The sequence below is a fragment of the Peromyscus californicus genome, unplaced genomic scaffold (assembly GCF_007827085.1).
Source record: "Peromyscus californicus insignis strain IS unplaced genomic scaffold, ASM782708v3 Scaffold_4__1_contigs__length_199733344, whole genome shotgun sequence".
NCBI classification, from domain to species: domain Eukaryota; kingdom Metazoa; phylum Chordata; class Mammalia; order Rodentia; family Cricetidae; genus Peromyscus; species Peromyscus californicus.
The window spans coordinates 192,666,362-192,683,425 of NW_026294562.1; the positions used below are offsets into that span (position 1 = coordinate 192,666,362).

General features: G+C 40.1%; 1 protein-coding gene across 4 annotated transcripts; it reads right to left on the bottom strand.

The window, feature by feature from the left end:
* Positions 1-902: 902 nt before the first annotated feature.
* Positions 903-14,681, bottom strand: LOC128095687 (zinc finger protein 54-like). Of its 4 annotated transcripts, none has more exons than XM_052714889.1 (5): positions 14,511-14,681; positions 12,591-12,676; positions 10,477-10,568; positions 5,598-5,724; positions 903-3,060 (listed from the first exon to the last, which is right to left on the bottom strand). In XM_052714889.1, exons 3-5 carry the CDS (start codon positions 10,504-10,506, stop codon positions 1,046-1,048), a joined length of 2,172 nt encoding a protein of 723 aa, XP_052570849.1. In that variant the 5' UTR covers positions 10,507-10,568; positions 12,591-12,676; positions 14,511-14,681; the 3' UTR covers positions 903-1,045. The 4 variants fall into 4 exon arrangements, with proteins under 4 accessions (XP_052570849.1, XP_052570848.1, XP_052570846.1 ...); XM_052714888.1 differs by having other exon boundaries at positions 5,598-5,707; positions 10,477-10,563; positions 14,511-14,531; XM_052714886.1 differs by having other exon boundaries at positions 10,477-10,563; positions 14,511-14,531.
* Between the last annotated feature and the right edge of the window lie 2,383 nt (positions 14,682-17,064).

Below are 17,064 nucleotides of genomic sequence, written 5' to 3' on the forward strand. Positions count from 1 at the left end.
TGGTGTACCTTTTATGGTTTCTCAGAACTATGAATTTTGTGATGTACAGCACATTTAGAAGGAAAACTGTAGTCGGAGTTTTTTTCCAGTCTTGCCTGGCCCAGAGTCAGGACAAATCTCTCTCACCCACCAGTCCCACAGCTGTTCAGACCTAACCACGTAAACACACAGAGACTTATATTGTTTACAAACTGTATGGCCGTGGCAGGCTTTTTGTTATCTAGTTTTTACATCCTAAATTAACCCATGTCTATAAATCTATACCTTGCCACATGGCTCATGGCTTACCAGTATTTTACATGTTGTTACTCATGGCGGCAGCTGGTCTCCTGACTCAGCCTTCCTGTTCCCAGAATTCTCTTTTCTACTTGTCCCTCCTATACTTTCTGCCTGGCTACTGGCCAATTAGCATTTTATTTACACAGAGCAATATCCACAGCAGAAAACTAAAGAGTTTGTCACATTTTTTGTTAGTAATTTTGTCATTATTATTCTGAGACAGAGTCTATGTAGTCCTGGCACTCCTGGAACTCACTATGTAGCCCAGGATGGCCTCAGACTCAAGAGATCTTTATTCTTTTGCCTCTGAGTGCTGGGATTAAAGACATGCAGCACCATGCCTGGTATTATTATCAATTTTTGGATGTTGAACAAGATAAATGTTTTTTACTACAGCTATTCCCAGGGGCTGGATAAATGGTTTGGAGGGTAAGAGCATTGGTTCCTCTTCCAGAGGAGCACCATGTTCAATTTTCAACATATACAATAGCTCACAACTGTCTGGAACTCCAGCTTCAGGGAATGTGATACCCTCTTCTGGCCTCAACAGGCATCAGACAAACATACAGTGCCCAGAAAGTCTTGTAGACAAAGCACCCACACAAATTAAAAATAATTCACAGTTACTATTGCAGAATTTTATTTGAATATAAACTGTGATATTTTGTAAGATTTAAAACTTCATTAAAGGCTTTCACAAATTTCTTGTCTTTGTTTCTATAATGTATACTCTTGGGGCTTGTAAGTAGAGAATACCATATAAATGCTATGTCACATGATTTACAACAGTATTTTCCTCTTCAGTATGAACTCTCTGATGTCTTCTAAGATTTGAAAGGTGGATATAGGATATGCCACAGTCTTTGCATTTGTGAAGTTTCTCTCCAGTATGAATTTTCTGATGTGCTCTAAGATAAGAGCAAGTAGTAAAAGATTTGTCACATTCCTTACATCTGTAATGTCTCTCTCCGGTATGAACACTCTGATGTGTTCTAAGATTTGACATGTAGGTAAAAGATTTGTCACATTCCAGACACTTGTAAGGTTTCTCTGCAGTATGAAGTTTCTGATGTCTTCTAAGATCTGAACTCTGATTAAAAGATAGGTCACAGTCTTTACATTTGTAAGATTTCTCCCCAGTATGAGTCTTCTGATGTATTTTAAGACTAAAAATTTGGAGAAAGGACATGTCACAGTCTTTGCATTTGTAGAGTTTCTCTCCAGTATGAATTTTCTGATGTGCTCTAAGATATGAGCATGTAGTAAAAGATTTGTCACATTCTCGACAAGTGTAAGGTCTCTCTCCAGTATGAATTCTCTGATGTATTCTAAGATGTGAGTTATGAGTAAAGAATTTGTCACATTCCATACATTTGTAAAGTTTCTCTCCAGTATGAATTTTCTGATGTTCTCTAAGAGTTGAGCTCGTAGTTAAAGATTTGCCACATTCCTTACATCTGTAAGGTTTCTCTCCAGTATGGACTCTCTGATGTGTTCTAAGATTTGAACGCTGGATAAAAGACATGTCACACTCTCCACATTTGTAAGGTTTCTCTCCAGTATGAATTTTCTGATGTTCTCTAAGATATGTGCATGTAGTAAAAGATTTGCCACATTCTTTACAACTGTAAGGTCTCTCTCCAGTATGAACACTCTGATGTCTTCTAAGATGTGAGTCCCGGGTAAAGGATTTGTCACATTCCCTACATTTGTAAGATTTCTCTCCAGTATGAATTTTCTGATGTGTTCTAAGAGTTGAATTCACGGTAAAAGATTTGTCACATACCTCACACTTGTAAGGTTTTTCACCAGTATGGATTCTGTAATGCCTGTTAAGATGTGATATTTCTAGAAAGGACTTACCACATTCCTTGCATTTATAAAATGTCTCTAAAGAATGAGTTTTCTGATGCCATTTAAGAGATGAATAGTGGGGAAAGGATCTACCACACTCATTGCATTTGTAAGGCTTCTCTCCACTATGAAGTCTGTAGTGGCTTTTAAGATGTGAAAGCTGATGAAAGACCTTGCCACATTCTTGGCAACTACAATGTTCCTCATCAGTATGGATTTTCTGATGTCTCCTGAAACTGGAACAGTGGGCAAAGGACTTGTCACATTCCTTACATTTGTAAGGCTTTTCTCCTGTATGTGTTTTCTGATGGCTTTTAAGTGCTGAGGCCTGAGGAAACAACTTTCCACATTCTTTGCATTTGTAAAGTTTCTCCCCAGTATGAATTCTTTGATGTGTTTTAAGATTTGCCCACTGGTTATAGGATTTATCACAACTGTTGCACTTGTAAAGTTTCTTTCCAGTATGTATTCTCTGATGTACAGAGAGGTGTGAGGCAGTTCTGAAGCATTTCCCACATTTCTCACATTGGTGTGGTGTCTCTTCAATGTAGATTGGTTGTTGCAAAAGACTGTATGTAGAGCTGAAATAGTCATCATATTCTCCCTGCCTGTGCTCTTTCTTTGAAGTGAAGAGTCTCTGATCTTGAGTAATGTTGGAACACAAATTTAAAGATTTCTCACAGTCTTTAGATTTGCAAGGTTCTTCTCCAGGGAGCATGTGTTCATGTCTATGTGGATTTGATGAGTCAATAGAGGCATCGCTGTGATTACTGCATCTGCTGCTATTAGCATTTTCCATAGTTTCACTTGTTTTATAAAATGCACTTGTGGAGGGGTCATGAAGCACTTTGCCAAGCTCATTACACTGACAAGACTCCTTTTCAGTCTTCACATGTTGATGGACAGGATCACATATGTAAAAGTTCTCTGGAAATGAGTACAGTTCAGATTAATAGGGCTTGTTCTAAGATTAAACATCTGATAAAAGACTGTCTCTAAGATCTCTCTTAAGATAAGTCAACCAGCAACTACTTAAATATTTTTCTCTCAGTGTAATTTTATGTATTCTCATAAAAACAGCCTCACAGCCTTCAAGGGTGTGTGATGTAATGGATATCTCCTCCTTATCAAAAATGTCTAATGGCACACATCTCTTTTTAAATATTTCATCTCAGAAATTGATAAAGAGTTTAATCCAATCCCAGATTTACAAGTGTTTGTACTTACTAAGTGATAAGCAATGAGAAATACTGTTCAGAAGACCCAATCTCTTTAAAGATTAAAGTCTTACTTAAAAGCATCAAAGGGTTTATTTTATTTTATTTTTCTAAAGCAAGGCATTAGATTCTTGAAAAGTAATGAATGCAAAGACAGTATTCGTCCAGGCACCAGAGGCTCTAGACCATTTGAGGCAGGGCTGTCATGGGCACCTATTGCTTATTTCTAACCTCCACACACTGCTGTGTTTCTTAACTTTCCTCATAGGGTTATTCTCAAGTCCACTCTGTCCACCGGCTCCTAGGATTATCTCCCAGAAAGATGTCTGTGTATTTTCCACTGGGAAGAAAATGAAGGATGTAATAAGAAGATATACATGCAAGGAAGACAATTAAAGAATAATCCCACTTCATGGACTCACTTTAGACTTAAATTTTTGTAAAATTATTCCAATCTGATGTCAGCATTGTCAAATAAAATTTCATTTTGTACTAGTATTGTCACCATATTTCAGGTGCCATAGACACAATGCCTTCTAACAGTTACAACAGACAGGATGCATCCTGGGACCAGGACACTACAGTCAGTTAATGATCAGGACTCTTTTCAGGTGGAATTGAATATAGCCAAAACATTCTCAGCTCTTGCTTTCTCTTTCACTGGAAGCCATTACTGTTGTCCTGCTCATTTACTAGCCTACCCTAGTTGTGTTTTATTGTTGGTAGTTTTTCACTCTTTTTTTTGGGAGGGGCCTGCCACCCAGCTCCCAAATAAATTCATACATGGAGGCTTATTTTTAATTATGAATGCCTGGCCTTAGCTTGGCTTAGTTTCTAGCCAGCTTTCCTTAAGTTATATCATTTGCCTCTGGACTTTTCCCATTCTCTAACTTCTGTATGTCTTATTTTACTCCATGGCTTTCTGGTTGTGTAGATGTGTGGCTGGCCCCTGGAGTCCTCCTCCTCTGGCTGCTAGCTCTTTGATCCTCTTCTCCCAGATCTCTCCTTCTATATATTCTCTCTGCCTGCCAGCCCCACCTATCCTTCCTCCTGCCTTGCTATTGACTAGCTCTTTATTAGACCATCAGGTGTTTTACGCAGGCACAGTAACACAGCTTCACAGAGTTAAACAAATGCAACATAAACAAAAGTAACACACCTTAAAATATTCTACTACAGTATTTACTCTCTCCTCTCCACATTCCAGGACAATCTCATTTGCTCTGAACAGGTGACCAGGCCAACCTTGCATACAATAATCCATGTGTTCTGTGAGGTAGCCCATGACCCATGATAAAATTTTTAGAAAGAATACAGAAGTCTAAGACAGTACTGTGATCAGTTCATGAAAAGAACACAAAGTAGAGGAATCTATGTTGTTGTTGTTGGTATTTTAGACTTTTGAGAGACCTGCCACCCAGCTCCCAAATAAGTCACACGTGGAGGCTTATTCTTAATTATGAATGCCTGGCCTTAGGTTGCCTTAGTTTCTACTCAGCTTTTCTTAACTTAAATTATCCCCTCTACCTTTTACTTTGGGCTTTTCCCATTCTCTTACTTCTATAAATCTTACTCTTACTCCGTGGCTTGCTGTGTAGCTGGGTGGCTGGCCGCTGGAGTCCTTCTCCTCTGGCTGCTAGATCTCTCTTCTTAGATTTCTCCCTCTATATACTCTCTCTGCCTGCCAGCCCTGCCTATCCTTTCTCCTGCCTTGCTATTGGCTAGTTCTTTATTAGACCATCCATCTTGTGCTTTAGACAGGCACAGTAGTGCAGCTTCACAGAGTTAAACAAATGCAACATAAACAAAAGTAACACACCTTAAAATATTCTACTATAAATCTAAGAATGATTTCCTATTGCTATTTCCTGTCAGAATCTTCAGCATACTTTTTCAGCATATTTTCTTCAGCATATTCAGAATTTTAAGTTTGTAAATCTTGAGTTTTTGTCACAATTAAAACCATGTCAGCTACAACTATGGACATGGCGCTTTAAGACATGAGTATAAATATTATACCATACTAAGTTTCTGAATGCACTGAAGAACCAAAATGAGTGGTGCATGACACCTGTAACATAGAAAATGGAAAGAAAAAATTGAATAGCATGAAAAAGTTCTTTCCTACTACCAAACATTTCCCTAGTTTCTCATTGTTTCCAAAACAGCTTAACAGAGAGTTTATAACCTATGAAGTCAGTTCATAGAAAGGATGAGTTATACACTCTAGAAGCAAAATGTTCTCACCCACAGAGATCAGGTTGCTGTAATTCTCCAACATCACATCAATGTACAAAGCCCTCTGAGCAGAGTCCAGGCATTCCCACTCCTCCTGGGGGAAGTCCACAGTCACATCCCTGAAAGTCAACAGACCCTGAAATGAAAAAGTCCAGTTTGACCACATGATCCCGGGCAGAGTGCTTTCTTGGATATAAGGAGAGTTGAGGAAATTAGGGATGTAGATGAGCGAAAATAATTACTCAAAAAGATGACTTCTAATGTAGTCACATTCTACAATGAATGTTCCAACTCTGTGAAAACATAATAGTCTTACAAGCATATCCCTGTAACAAGACACACAGCTAGGGTTATCTATCTGTAATGGATCCTGTGTTATGTTGCACAGGATCATAGTGTACAAGTCTCAGAAGGAAAATTTGTGAGGAAGAAATATGTTTTAAATGATGGACCTGTAGACCATGCTAAAATACTGACACAAATCAATTCTGTGTGTACTTGGGCCTTATATGACTATATTATAACAGGCTCAGTTGGGATGTTTAAACTCTAGATCCAATTTCATTCTATTAAAGAGAAAAGGGGCATGTATGGAAGGCAGAATTTATGATTGACTTTATAGACAAAGCATTTTGTTTTTTTCCACAATCAGAGTGTAATAACACTGTCTACTATCAGTTTTAGCATTAATATATAAGATCAAGTAGATTATGAATATTTTATAAGAGTATTTAGCTAGTGCAGAGAGAAAAATCTGCATCAGCCACATTTGATATAATCTAAAATTTTCTTAGGAAATAGGCATTGGGCAACTTAGACAAATGGCAATTTCAGAAGATTTGAAGAATATTTCATTCCAAAAGAGTTGTAAAAATTGAGGGAAGTCCAAAAACATGTCAAATAATGTTTAAATTGCAGCTAAGTATGTATACATAAGTGTAGTTATTGTGAAGTAACATAATTCAGAAGTGACATAGATTTCCTGTAAGTAAATGAAGATATTAAATTCTATGGGAATTATTGTCACTTTTCAGTGTTTTGCAAACATATAGCTCAAAGAATGGCTCAGGAGAAAATCTGAGCTATTGCATTTGAATTTTGTAGTCCTCAATGTGTTCCTTTTTAGTACTTATGCTGTATTGTCTAACAGATTTCAGGTTAGTAGTGCTTATGATTCTTCCTTTATTCTTTCTGACCCATGGGTAAGGGATGGAAATGCAAACCTGCAGGTCAGAGCCCATTCCTCAAATCTCCACTTTAAAACAGCTTCAGCACAGGGGAGTCGAGCCATGACTCTCACAGGAACTGACTAGAGGAAGGCAATCATGAGGACTGTTCTTTCTGCAACATATGTGATGGCTTATGCACATCAATCAGTCAGTGCTCTCCAGACATTATCACTGATGCATTCCACATAATGCTATAAAACATGTCCCAGCAAGAAAGGGCTGCACAGTGGGATCCGGTTTGGGACAAAAAGAAAAAGAAATAAAAAAAATACTGATCTCAGGCCATGTGTGGTGGTACATGCCTTTAATCCAGTGCTTGGGAGGCAGAGGCAGAGGGACCTTTGTGAGTTTGAGGCCAGCCTGGTCTCCAGTGCTGGTTCCAGGAACAGCCAGAGCTACACAAAGAAACCCTGTCTCAAAAAACAAAATGAAAACCAAAAACCTGATCTCTGTTTGGGAAGTTACTATTGAGCCCCCTAACCAAGTGAGTGATGTGAGAAGCAATTCTCCTGAGAAAAATAGATAGCAGGTGTCAACAAACACATGGACACATCATCACTGTTGTGATATTAAACACCAAAAAGAAATACAAACAGACTACAATCTGAATCTACACTCAAGAACATCATTTTCATGGTAGGCTCAAGCCACAGGTACAAGCTATGTTCTACATTGTCTAGTGTGCTTAAATTTTTAGTAGTAGGACCCAAATATTATTTAGTACTAAAAACCAAGATATGTCTCTTTTAATTCCACATATTGCTAAGGTGTTGTGTCAACTCTTCCATGTGTTTCAATATGCATTTTTCCCTCCGAGACAGGGTATCTCTGTGTAGCCTTGGCTATCCTGGAACTCACTCGGTAGACCAGGCTGGCCTTGAACTCACAAGAGCTCCACCTGCCTCTCCCTCCTGAGTGCTGGGATTAAAGGCATGAGCCACCAACAGCCAGCCTCAATACTCAATTTTTTATAACCATGATTCAAGAAAATGTGACAGATTCCGCAGGAGTCCTCAGTCACTAATATATAAAGATATAGTTCATCCTCTATAGCAATTAGGCATCAACATATTTTTTTGTTCATGTGTTGAAGTGGAAATACTTTCAAAATTACAGGTCATAAGTTCATGTGAGATATTAGCCCCTGGGAAAAGGTAATTAATATGGGAAGGACAGAGTAGAGAAAAATACTATAGGTGTAGATACATGGAATTATATTGTATAGCTGTAGTCATAAAGATAGCCTGGTTTGGTCATACAAATAGACTAGAGGATAACAGAATATGATACAGAATCCAGAAAGAATACCATAAAGCTATCAAAAAGCTTTGACAATGGAGGTAAAAAGACACATTACAAAAATATGGCCTTTTCCATGTCTGGGTCCATGGTCCTGCTGTAGCTGAGACCTGTGTTGATGTCCATGGCCTGTGTTATTACAGGAGCCCATGCAAACCATGCCTGTTGAAGTCCAAAGGCTGTGCTGAGCCAGCAATGCCCCTCACTGGCCCTGCTCCTCACAGGCCCTGGGATAGAGGCTTAAGGACCCTGGCCTGCCATTCATAGTGGAGCCCCACCCCCAACACACAATTTGGAAAGCTGGCCCCACCCATTATCTGAGGCCTGGAGAACTCAGCTACCTCCCAGGCACACATCCAGTGCTTTAAGTTGGCATACCCCAACATCTACCCTATCAATGACCTGCTGGAATGAGTGAAGGGATTGGTCCTGTGGAACCATAGTCTCAGGATCAACATGTTCCATGATGTGAGACAACGTTTTGGTGATGGTCCAGTACTGATGGTGTACCAGAATCTAGAGGTCCTGAATTTGACTTACCCAATATACAATGATCATTTGCAAGTAAAGGCGTATGGACAAAAGAGTCTACTGAGTGACACAGCACAGCTCCCAAGGCCACAAGACAAATGACAAAGAGATGATGGAGAGGCAGGAAAGATGGAAAAGCAAAGTGTTCTTTTTTTTGTTTGCTTGTTTTTTTCTTTATTATTATTATCATTATTGTATTTTTTATTTTTTTACTTTTCTATTTTTCTTTTTAAATTTTCCTTTGGAGGACGTTACAAAGGTGAAAGGCAGATACAGAGGGACTGGGGTGCATAATGTGAAATTCACAATGAATCAATAAAAACTTATTTTCAAAAAAAAAAATATGGCCTTTTCAACAAATGGTGCTGGCAAAACTGGATCCAGCAGGAGAATGAAATTAGATTCTTATCTTTCATTTATATTAAAATCCGTTCAAAATGTATAAAAAACATTTAAAACCAGAAAACACACAGAAACCTAGAAAACATAGGGAATACCCATCAGGATACTGGGATGGGCAAGAACATATGGATTAGAAAGAAAACCACCAGCACAGGAACTAACCCAAGTATCAACAGATGGGACTACATAAAAATAAAGAGTTTCTGTTTACCAAAAGAAACAATCAGTAGAGCACACGGACACCTCACAGAATGGGAGAGAATCTGTACCAGCGACACTTTGGATAGGGGCTCATACCTAGAATTTATAAACAATTACATGAATTAAATACCAAGGAAATAAAACTGCCAGTCAACAAATGGGCAAATGAACCAAATGGACAAATTTCAAAGACATATACACAAATGGCCAATAAATATTGCAAAAAGTGTTCAGGATCTCTAAAATGCCATCATGGAAACACAAACAAAAACTACTTTGAAATACTGTCTCACCCCAGCAGAATGGCTGTCATCAAGTAACCTGACAACCAATGTTAAGGAGGATGTTTTGAGAAAGGGACCCTTATTAACTGTTGGTATATGTGGGGGAGTGTAAATTAATACAGCCATTGTGGGAATCAGTTTGGAGGTTATTGAGAAAAATTGAAGAGAGAACTAATGTATGACCCAACAACGTCATTCCTGGGAACATAACCGGAGAACTCCACACCCCAATGTAGAGATATTTACACCCCATGTTCAATGCTGCATTATTCACCATAGCAAAGTATTGGAATCAACCTAATTGCCTATTAACAGGTCAATGGATAATGAAAATGGTAAGCATATAAAATGGAATACTATACAGCTGAAGAGAAACATATAATAAAAATTTGCAGGAAAATGGATAGACTCAAAACATGTAATATTAAGTGCAGTCATATAGTGTCAGAAAGAAGAAATCACATTTTTCCTCATATGCAGAATCTAGCCAAAAATATGTGTATATGGAAAAAAAGTATGTGTGGGCACAGTAGAACATGGAGAAGAGAGAACAAGAAATGTTAATTATCAGGGACTGAATGCAGGTAATAAACACCAGGTATGAAAAAGAATATAAAGCTAAGTGCCTTTCTAGCTCTAATTCTGTCACAGATTTTTTTTTTTTTTGTGGTGGATAAATTCATAAAAATATATTTGATAGAAAAATTTATAAAATCCCTTTGAGGCTGCAGAGTTTCTGTTTCCAATGACTACTCTAACTGCATAAAAGTACATTGAGTTGTATACTCTTTAGGTCTGGTTAATTTTGGTGTGTGATTTTTTTATTGTTGTTGTTTGAACATTTTTCATAAAAAAATTAAAAAATTCAGAAGCAGAAAATTAAAGGCTTAGAATGTCTGAATATATAACATTCCTAGAAAAATAGTGGATATGACCACTGACCTGGGACATGCTTACTGGAGAATCAGCCATTTCTTTCTGTTTCTTTGCTTTGAGTTTCTCCTTCAGGAACAAGGAATAGATGACTTGCTGCCCTTTCATGTAAGGGGTCAAAAGGAAAAGGCAAAAGTTAATAGTGAAAGCTGTTAGAGAACAATGTCAAACCACATGAAAGACCCAAGCAACAGAATACGATCAAGTATCCAAACAATGATCCCAAATCTGGGAGAGCATGGGACGACATTCAAAGCCTGAAGAGAAAATCACCGTAAACAATATTGTTGCACGCTGGTTGGTGGTGGTGCACGCCTTTAATCCCAGCACTTGGGAGGCAGAGCCAGGCGGATCTCTGTGAGTTCGAGGCCAGCCTGGGCTACGGAGTGAATTCCAGGAAAGGTCAAAGCTACACAGAGAAACCCTGTCTTGAAAAACCAAAAAAACAAAACAAAACAAAACCCAAAACCAATATTGTTGCATCCAGAAAAATTCTTATAATTGATGGAGACATAAGTGTATTACAAGACAGGAAACAAATTTCATGTGACGAATAGATAAATACAGGAGAACTGGGAAGTAATCATCCATAGGCAAGACAGCAAACCACTAATTCTCACAGAGAAGGAAGAAAAATACTACCATTTATCCAAGAGCATCATCAGAAACAAAAACATAGGGAATAAAAACCCTATCAACAAAATATCTAGCCACTCTGGAAATCAATATGGAGTATCCTCAATTAAATAAATATCTCCTCAAGTTAAATAAATCTAGCACATGACCCAGCTGCTCCACTCCTTGGCATATTCTCAAAGGACTCAACATCCTACTTCACTGATACTTGCTTGGCCATGTTCATTGCTGCTCTACTTACAATAGCTACAAAATGGAAACAACCTAAATAACCTTCAACTGAAAATGGATGGTGAAAATGTGGTACATATAATCTATGGAATAGTATTCAGCTGTTAAGAAAATTGAAATCATGAGCTTTGCAGCTAAATGGATGGACTTAGAAAAGGTCATTTGAGTGAGGCAACCCAGACCCAGAAAGAGACATAGCATGTTCTCTTGCATACGCAGTTCTAAATCTTCAGATGTGAGTACACAACCTGGAGTGACTGCAGTAACCAGAAAAGTAAGAAGAGATTACTGTGGGGTGTGGGGGAGTAATAGAGATGGAGTAACAGGGAACAAGTGTCTGAAGGGGGAAATGGGAAACAGGGTGAGGATTTAACTATGCAGAAGGGACAGATATGAACAGAAGGAGGAGGGTAAAATAACAGCAAGGATGTCTAAAAAGTCATAAGGAATCATACGATTATTCATCCACCAAATATGCCTACAATACATATAAGTTTGTGTAAGCATATACATTTAGAATGTAAATGAAAATTTCCCACCTGAGCTGATAATGATCCCACAAGAGCCATAGATTTTCTAACAAAAACAATAACACAGGCATGAGAAGCCTATTTTGAAACTGTTGGTCACAGCTGTCTAAGAGAGTCCCGAAACATTGTAGCCTATTGCTGTCACCCAGGTTTGCCTCTCAGAGGTAGAAGGAGAGTTCCTGTTGAAGAAGCCATGCACTTCAGAGGACTCGGGATAGGTCAGAACTTAAAACCTTCCTCCTGTGGATCAGCTTTCATGGTACCAGAAGGCAACATTCAAGCTTCCAAAGGAAGGAGCCAACCAACAGTCCTGCCCAGCTATGACACCTATGAACCACAAGAATAATCTGCACGGCATGATAGCCTTAAGGGTGCAAGAGTGGCACACATAACTAGGTGGTAACCAACAGCTTACTAGTTGGACTTAAGACCCTCTCAAGAAGAGGGAAATCATGCCTGGTACTGGACACCTAGCCAGTTTCAGTACAGTTATCGAAGTAATGGATCTTGGAGGAGAACTTACAACCACTGTCACTCACAGGAAGAGTAAATTCTCTGAAGGAAGTCTTCTCATGCCTAGAATAGGAAAATCCTGAGGAGATCTTTCTTAGTGGAACTCTCCGGAAATATTTTTAGTGAAACAGAATGTGGCAAAACTGAATTCATGTCCCACTTCCACATTCACTTAGTCCCCTTTCCACTCCTTCACCAATGTCTCCACCATACCTGGATCCTTAGCAACTGTCTCCTCTCTCCTTCCAGGCCACTTTGTTCGGCTCCACAGGTGAGTAGGTCTGGGTGACCAGTGAGCCCTGCACAAGAGAAAGAGATTGCTCAGGAATCACCTGGATTTCTTACACAGTATTGTGCTCAGTGGATAAAGAGAAAACTAAATACAACATCATACAAGTGATTCCCCAATTGTGATGCAATGTCAGAATACTGAAGACAATTAGAAAGCATTTTCAGTTAGTAGTGTAACTTGAATGCCACTTTCACTCACACCTCAGTCAAATCTTAGGGGCAGAAATGGGACTGAATGATTGGGATGAAAATATCACACACTAGTGACATTCTGAATTTATCATAGACCCAAGAAGCTTCACATCTCTCAAGGGGACACACACTTGCAGCTTAGTGTGTCAAGACATCCTGAGGAGGAGCAAGGGAGACTGCAGGCAAACTGCTCTCACCTACAGAAACCAGACTGCTGCAATTCTGCAACATCCACTCTGTGTACAAAGCCCTCAGGGCAGGGTCGGGGCATTGCCCCTCCTCCTGGGAGAAGTCCACAGTCACACCACTGGCTGTCCACACACCAGAAAATGAAACAACAGTTATAAAGGTTGTGTTGGTGCACACTTTTAATGTCAGTCAAGGTGAGACAGAGGTGGGTAGAACTATGAGTTCCAGTCTAACCTGCTCTTCATGGTCAGTTTTGAGCCAGACAGTGAATTCAGATCTCAAACACAAGAGCCAACAACAACAACAACAACAAACAAACAAAAAACCAAACCAAACCAAAAACAGTTTGGTCATGTGTCTAGGGACAGAGAGATTTTCTTTGACCAAGGAGACAAAAGACCATTGTAGATATCTTTCTGATGTAGATGAGTGATTATAATTATTTAAGAGATGCTTTCTAATATGTTTTCAATTCCTTTTTCTCCCCCCTCCCACCCACACAAGATAGGGTTCCTCTGTGTAGCCCCAGCTGTCCTTAAACTTGCTCTGTAGACCAGGCTGGCAAGGAACTCCAATGCTTCTGCCTCAAATGCTGGGGTTAAAGGCGTGCCTACCACCACCACGTGGCTTATAATGCCATTTCTAACAGAGAAAATATTATGACTTAATACCATAAAAAAGCAAACTGTGCTTCCCCAGGCTCTATGCTTTCGTTTTTTTTTTTTGTTTGTTTGTTTTTGTTTTGTTTTTTGTTTTTTGTTTTTTTTTTGAGACTGGGTGTCACCACGAATCTTTGTCTGAACTGGAACTCACTATGGAGACCAAGCTGGCCTCCAACTCACTGAGGTCCACCTGCCTTTGCCTCCCCAGTGGTGGGATTAAAGGTGTGTGCCACCAAGCTTGTCAAAGACATTTTTTAGAAGATTGTATTTACATCAGAGTGCATACGTGTCAGATGAAAAAATAATATGGTGGATAAAAAGTTTACTTTTAAATGTTAATGTTTACAGCCATAACCTTGCAACTTGCAAAAACTATACTTTCCGATTCAATTACATTTACAGGCGTTCTTTTCATGACCAATATATAAAAGCTCTCTGGAAGTCCAAGTCCCTAATTCTATGCTAATCTGTTGAAGAGGAAAGTGGTTTAACATGGAAGTTAGCCTGGACAAACACAAATTTAAAGAGCTTTGCTCTTTCCACCGTCGCAAAAAGAACCATGTTTGCAAATATCAACACATAAATTCAATATTCTACTACATAATTTGTATAATATTTTGGCAATGAAGATCAAAAAAAAAGAATCAGGATTAGTCCAGTTCATATGACCTAAAATTTACCGACAAGGGAAAGACATCCACAGCAGAATTTCGGAGTCGGCTTCCTTATGAACAGCAGAGAAACTGCTCGCACCCCCGGTCCCTCCCCTCCCGTGTCCCAGGCCCGCAGCTCCTCTGACCTGGGAGGTTCCAGGGCCGCCGGGCTGCGGTTCCCGCCACTGCGCTGCTGACTGGTGACTTTCCCAGGCCGCCCCGCGCGGCGACTGCGGCTCCGGGGAGGTTTCGTGTCCCCGCGACACCCCGCCGTGTCCTCCGCACCCAGATCTGCACAACGCGGTTCCCCACCGTGCAGGGTCCCGAGCTCCTACAGAAATGGACACTTGACACTTCTGTCTGGCTCTCCACTCCACTTCCCAGTTCTCTCTCCCTGGGTTTCACAGCTTCCGTTACGTCACCCCACTAACTCCTCCCACTTCTCCGCTCTTCCCCTACACTCACTTAATGTTCAGCACCCAGCGGCTGTTTCCGGTTGTGTGTCCCCGCCCCTCTGAGACCCGTCCCTCCCACTCGTTCTCAGGCTGCCTTCCACACAGCTCCAGCTGTCAGGCTGCCCTGGACCCGCTCTGCACAGCCTCCCCACATGCTCGCTGCCAGCCTAGACCAGAACTGGATCTAGGAGGACGCTGCACCCCCGTATCTGACCCCCACAGTGAGTCTGAACCCTTCAGATAAAACACCGGTAGCCGAACCTCGACTTGACTACCAGCCTCCCGGGCTACATATTTACAACAGACGATAACCCGCTAAATTCAGATGCCAGCGTTCCATCGCCAACACAAACATGACACCTCAAAACCAAATACTGCAATTTTGACTTAGAATCATATCGGGAACTTGGATTTTGAAAAGAAGTAAGTGTCTCAAGTCAGTGGTCAGTCCATCCCTAACAGCCCAGTGCTGAGTTCATCCCGCTCTGTACAGCTCTCACCACTAGATGGTGGTCTTGTCATTTCACTAACTCAGGAACAAGTTTGTGACTCATGCTAAAGGTGCTTTAAGATAAAACAGTAAAACAGAGCTTTTTTTTTTTTAAGCAGGGGTGAGCACAGAAACTCATTGTGCCGAATGCAGAAAATAAGTAAGGTATGTGATTCCTGGGCTAAAAACGTCAGTTATACCTTCCCATCTATGGCTCTGAGAACATTGAGGAAGAGGAGGAAGAAGGGAATAAGAAGGGAAAGAGGAGGAAGGGCTAAGACATGCCATTCTTTAGACTCCACACAGCTGTTTTAATCAGTAACCAACAGCATCTGTACTGACCTGCATGGACCTCACACTAGACCACAATCAGTTTAGGAAAAGGAAAGGCTCACAGGGCCCACCCTTTACCTCTCAAATGTTGTCTATGGATGGATTGTGGAAGAATCACTGCCTTTAGCTGCAGTCCTCTGCTGAGCCCACCAGACACCAACACAGCTCCAAATCCACAGTCTCACAGATGGCCCTGGATAATCTCAGTGGGTCCCAAGCAAAATGAATGGAGATGAACACAACAGGGGTTTATTGGAATTGTGGACTAGGATAGTAGATAGGTAGGAAGTGAGAGTGGACAGTGAGGTGCACAGGCACAAACACACATGAAGTATGAATATATATGTGTGTGAGTATGAAATAGTTAAGAATAGAAAAAATTATTTTTGTTGGGTTTCTCTTTGTAACCCTGGCTTTCCTGGTCTCAAAATCTCAGAGATCTTCCTGCCTCTGCCTCAGGTATGCTGAGATTAAAGGTGTGTCCCACCCTGCCCAATTCAGAAAAAATTTTAAATGATCACATCAGTCAGTAATTTTTTTTGGTTGTATCAATATATGGTGAGGTTTATTTTTTATTTTTTTTCAAGGCTGGGTTTCTCTGTGTAAAAGCACTGGCTCTCCTGGAACTCCCTTTATACACAACGATGGCCTTGAATTTATGGAGAACCACCTATATCTGCCTCTGTAATGCTGGGATAAAAGGAGTATGCCACCAAGATCCACTTATTATCTGGTTTAATATCAGGTAATACTAAGAGTCGGGGGAATCTTCATTTTTTCGTGTCAAGAAGTTTTTTTGTGGTGTTTTTGTTTGTTTTATTTGAGTTTCACTGTGTAGTCCTGACTGTCCTGGAACTCTGAAAACCAGGCTTGCTTTGAACTCCAGAGTACTGGGATTAAAGGCCTGTGTCACCACTACCCAGATGTCAAGAAGTATTTTAAGTAACTTTACTGTTAGTTTTTCTCTGGAGCTCTGTTAGAATCCTATCGATCTGGTCAAGGGGTTGTTTTAGGGTGGCATTTTATTCCTGCTTCAGTCACATTGCTACTGATGTTCTTTTTACACATTTATTTCATGTTATTGAAATTTTGTATGTTATATTCACCTGGAAATCAATCTATTTCAATTAGAGTTTCCAATTTAGTGTAATAGAAATCTTTAATGTCAGTAAAGAAAAGATCCAGTTGGTCACTCATTTCCATCATGTAGACTGTGTGGTTATCTCGGGTAATTGTCAAGACATGATAACAGGATGGGTGGTAGTGGCACACACCTTTAATCCGAGCACTCAGGAGGCAGAGGAAGGCAGATCTCTGAGTTCCAGGACAGTCTGGTCTACAGAGTGAGTTCCGGGTCAGCAAAGGTTACACAGCAAAACCCTGTCTCAAAAAAAAAACCCACCAAAAAGACATAGATTCAAA

Excerpts from the sequence above, each read along its gene's own strand:
- LOC128095687 (XM_052714889.1), bottom strand. The coding sequence starts at position 10,506 with ATGGCTGATTCTCCAGTAAGCATGTCCCAG. Across the intron at positions 5,725-10,476 it reads CTCCAGTAAGCATGTCCCAG|GGTCTGTTGACTTTCAGGGA; the intron begins GTCAGTGGTCAT and ends TTTTCATTTCAG. Across the intron at positions 3,061-5,597 it reads CAGCAACCTGATCTCTGTGG|AGAACTTTTACATATGTGAT; the intron begins GTGAGAACATTT and ends ACTCATTTCCAG.